At 48.7% G+C, this 4868-nt stretch overlaps 1 protein-coding gene across 1 annotated transcript; it reads right to left on the reverse strand.

The window, feature by feature from the left end:
• Window positions 1–2018: 2018 nt before the first annotated feature.
• LOC121603380 lies at window positions 2019–2559 on the reverse strand. Its single transcript, XM_041932027.1, has 2 exons — window positions 2462–2559; window positions 2019–2359 (listed from the first exon to the last, which is right to left on the reverse strand). The coding sequence occupies exons 1-2, from the start codon at window positions 2498–2500 to the stop codon at window positions 2087–2089; spliced, it is 312 nt and encodes a 103-aa protein (XP_041787961.1). The 5' UTR covers window positions 2501–2559; the 3' UTR covers window positions 2019–2086.
• Between the last annotated feature and the right edge of the window lie 2309 nt (window positions 2560–4868).

Consider the following 4868-nt stretch of genomic DNA (forward strand, 5'->3'; position numbering starts at 1 on the left):
CTCTCAATCATCTAGGCGAAAAAACGGAGGCATGGAGCTGCTTGTTAGAACACTTAATGTGCACAAAATTGCCTACCTCCACATTAAGAGATTGGGAGGAAAATGCCTCAACTAGCCAAAATCCTAGTTACGAAGGATTAATCGCATTTTTACAGCGCCGTATGCGAGTGTTGGAAACCTTACAGGTAAACATTACCGAAGCTCCCTCTACCGTGAACCAAACGCACTATGCACATAAACATGCTCCGCCTATGCGCTTAGCAAGCTTTCCGTCAACATCACACGACACACGCACATGCCCTTTATGCCACTCCGATCACAACTTATCGAAATGCCCGCGTTTCATGCAAATGTCACCGGAGGAACGGTACCGAAACACAATGACACTGAAATTGTGCTTGAATTGTTTGCGCGACAATCACCGTGTGCGTGATTGCTCATCGCAATACAAGTGCAGACACTGCAATTCAACACACCACTCGCTTTTACACTCTTCACAAAATTACGGCACATTTTCCACTGCGAACACGTCAGCTGCGCAAAATGCTTCCGTACACAACACACACAACACAGACGATCACACGGCAAACACGCAACGCACTTATGCAGCAGCATTGAGGCAAACTACGGAACAAGTTCTGCTTCAAACTGCACTGGTAAACATTGTTGATGCGCATGGCATAATGCATCCTGCACGCGCACTTTTAGATAGTGCCTCCCAGCCAGATTTGATGAGTAGCCGTTTTGCTAATCGGCTAGGTATCAAATCGGGCACGGTCGACATCACACTGATTGGTGCTGGTCAATCGGCCACCCCGGTGCGGAAATCGATGCGCACCACGGTATCTTCCAGAACGAGCCCTTATGCAATTAATGTTGAGTTTTTGATAGTCGAGAAGCTTATTGCTGATTTGCCCGCACATGATGTGTCCACCAGTGGCTGGAAATTACCGCCACATATTATGTTCGCCGACCCCCATTTCGAGAAGTCGGCACCGATCGACATTATTCTCGGTGCCCGGCACTATCACACGTTCTTTGTAAGCGGGGCGCAATATAAAATGTCATCAAATCTCCCAGTCCTGATGGAGAGCGTATTCGGCTGGGTCGTGAGTGGATCCGCATCTACCTCTCAGCCAGCAACATCCAATACTTTTCATACTTCATCCGTGGTGTGCATGGTTTCACTAGAAGAATCAATAGAGCGTTTCTGGAAAGTAGAAGAACTACAGGTTAACGATGGCTATTCTCCTGAGGATCGCAAATGTGAGCAATTTTACAAGGATACAACACAGCGAGACAAAGCTGGTCGTTATCTGGTATGCTTACCTAAACAAGCAGACTTCGATGATAAGCTTGGCCTTTCGAAGGCAGCAGCATTAAGGCGTTTTAGTTTGCTAGAAAGGAGGTTAGAACGAGATCAAAGGGTAAAAGCGGCGTACCATGATTTTATGCGTGAGTATCTGGAGCTTGGGCACATGTCACGCATAAAAAACCCCTCCGACGACGAACGCGCGTATTATCTGCCTCACCATCCCGTGTTCAAAGCCGCTAGCTCCACAACAAAGGTTCGCGTGGTATTTGATGGTTCAGCTAAGACGTCCACCGGCTTTTCGCTAAACGATGCGTTATGCGTCGGTCCTGTCGTGCAGGACGATCTGCTCGACATAATTTTGCGCTTCCGCACATATAAAGTAGCCGTTGTTGGAGATATTGCGAAAATGTATCGACAAGTATTGCTTCATCCTAACGACCGGAAATTTGTACGCATTTGCTTTCGATTTTCGCCTCACTCGCCAATCGAATATTTTGAGCTGAATACAGTTACCTATGGCTTAGCCCCCTCATCATTCTTAGCAACCAGAACATTGCTGCAGCTTGCAAACGATGAGGGCGACTCTTGTCCCAATGCTTCAGCTGCTTTGAAAACTAATTTCTACGTTGACGATTTCATCGGTGGTGCTGATTCCATCGAAAATGCTCGCCAGTTACGAATCGAGCTTTCCCAATTGCTCGCCAAAGGCGGCTTCGAGCTGCGAAAGTGGACATCCAATCAGCTCGAGGTGCTCGCCGGTTTAAATGCGGATCAAATCGGCACACAGTCAGCGCGGCAATTCTTACCACACGAGACGGTAAAGGCTCTTGGTGTTTCATGGGAGCCAGAGCATGACGTTTTATCTTTCGAATCCGCAATATCCAGTGATGTGTCCATTCCGACAAAGCGATCCATTCTATCTAACGTAGCTCGCATGTTCGATCCGCTGGGCCTGATCTCCCCGATTGTCATTCGGGCCAAGATGATGATGCAGGAATTATGGTTGCAGAAAGCTGGTTGGGACGAGTATGTTCCAGATACTATCTGTAAGAAATGGAAAGCAATACAACAGGATTGGCAACTCATCTCTGAATTCAAGGTTAGTCGTTATGCGCTTCTACCTGGTGCGCGTATTCAGCTACATACCTTCTGTGATGCATCGGAAGCAGCATATGGAGCCTGCATTTATGCGCGTTGTGAAGGCGAAAGTGGGCAGATACGCATAACGTTGCTTTCTTCCAAATCGCGTGTGGCACCGCTCAAGCGCGTCACACTGCCCCGCCTTGAACTATGCGCTGCTGTATTAGGAGCACACTTGCATCACCGGGTAAAGAAGGCGATGGGGATCAACGTTGCAGAGTCTTTCTTTTGGTCGGATTCCACCATCACCTTAACCTGGATCAGCGCCACACCCAACACATGGGCAACGTTTGTGGCTAACCGGGTATCTGAAGTGCAGCATTACTCACACCCGCGGCAGTGGAGACATGTACCCGGCGCGTCTAATCCTGCTGATCTGGTTTCACGAGGCACGTCAGCCGCTGATTTCCTGAAAAGCAAACTGTGGAGCTTCGGTCCGGATTGGCTATCTTTGCCCGCTTCCATCTGGCCCAACTCTAACCCAGAACCAGCCAACGAAACGAATCTAGAGATTCGCCAGGTGAGTGCTGCCGTTGTACACACAACCACTAGTCACCCTTGGTTTGCGTTGTGTTCTAGCTACAAGCGATTGCTGCGTATCGTATCATACTGCATTCGCTTCACACGTAACGCTAAGGAAAAGGCACGCACTCAGCGAACAGCAGCACAGCACCCCGCACCTTTAATCGTCACACCCGAGTACATGGAAGCAGCAAACACTGTGTTAAGCCGCCTAGCACAGCAGGATGCATTTTCAGCTGAACTCGGGCAGCTCAAAAAGGGAAACGAAGTGATGAAGCAATCACCTTTACGTGCACTAAGTCCATTCCTTGACGAACAAGGGATTATCCGTGTAGGGGGGCGTTTACGGCTATCTCAACTTCCCTACCAAGCGAAGCACCCTGTTTTGCTTCCCAAGAAACATCCGTTCGCGCAATTGATCGCAAAGTATCAACACGAGGAGCTTCGTCATGGAGGAGGAAGGCTGCTCTTATCTCGAATTCGCGAAGAGTTTTGGCCGTTAGATGGAAGGCATCTTGTTAAGCACATTGTGCAAAATTGTTTTCGGTGCATTCGACAGCGACCGACACTTGAACAGCAACAACTTGGACAGCTTCCAGCGCAGCGCATCACTCCCAGCCGGCCTTTTAGTGTTACCGGAGTGGATTACGCCGGTCCATTATACCTGAAGCCAGCCCATAAACGAGCCGCTCCGGGAAAATGCTACCTCTGCGTGTTTGTTTGTTTTTCCACTAAGGCCGTACACTTGGAGCTGGTAAGTGATCTAACTACTGCTGGTTTTTTAGCTGCATTACACAGATTCACAGCACGACGCGGTTTACCGGCACACATACACTCGGACAACGGGAAAAACTTCGAAGGCGCGGCGAGGGAGCTTCACGAGCTGTTCGAAATGTTTCGCGATGAACAGCAGCTACATCTAATTGTGACAGATTGCACTAACCGCGGTATCAATTGGCACTTCACCCCTCCCAAGACACCACACTTCGGCGGATTGTGGGAAGCAGCTGTGAAGACCGCCAAGCGACACCTTTTTCGGCAGTTAGGCAGCACGCGACTATCCTACGAAGGCTACACAACGGTCCTACACCAGATTGAGGCGGCGATGAACTCGCGGCCTCTCCTACCTATGTCAGACGACCCTAACGATATATCGGCACTTACCCCAGCGCATTTCCTCGTGGGCACATCGATGCATGCTGTCCCCGAGCCGGACTACACCCACCTTCGTTCCTGCACCCTCAGCGACTTGCAGAAGTGGCAAGTAATGGTGCAACGCTTCTGGAAACACTGGACGACGGAATACCTGCAAGAGATGCAACGCGATAACACCATGGCGAAGAGGAACGACAGCATCTTACCTGGCAGACTGGTCATTCTGAAGGACGATTTCCTCCCCCCAACACGTTGGCCACTCGCACGTATCGTACATGTGCACACCGGAGACGACAAGCTGACACGGGTAGTAACACTGAAAACATCAAAAGGTATCGTAACTCGTCCGATAACAAAAATTTGTATCTTACCTGTGGCAGAGGCCGACGAGAGCACATGCACATAATTTCCGTTTATTTTGATTGTTTTTGTTTGGATTGTTGACATTCGTCAAGGGGGGGGAGGATGTTCAGGCAAGCCCTGTCACTTCATATCGTGCTTAACGAAACACGAACAGTCTTCGTTCAATTTCGAGTGTTCGGCTCGATCGAGTAGTTTATAAATAACAGTGAATGTCGTAAATAAAGTTCTCTTTCAATTTTGCTACACAACGAATAACTGCTGGTAAATATTAAAGGTTTGAAAGTTACACCGAAACGCGGAAAATAAATTATCCGAAATAGTGAGATTAAACACTCACTTTTTTACAACAAACTCACTTTTTAATGCGCCATTC

Source organism: Anopheles merus, unplaced genomic scaffold (assembly GCF_017562075.2).
Source record: "Anopheles merus strain MAF unplaced genomic scaffold, AmerM5.1 LNR4001268, whole genome shotgun sequence".
Taxonomy (NCBI): Eukaryota; Metazoa; Arthropoda; class Insecta; order Diptera; family Culicidae; genus Anopheles; species Anopheles merus.

Coding starts and splice junctions, on each gene's coding strand:
- LOC121603380 (XM_041932027.1), bottom strand. CDS start 2,500: ATGCAGGCTCCATATGCTGCTTCCGATGCATCACAGAAG. Junction 2,360..2,461: donor CTTCCGATGCATCACAGAAG/GTATGTAGCTGA, acceptor CATTTCTTACAG/ATAGTATCTGGAACATACTC.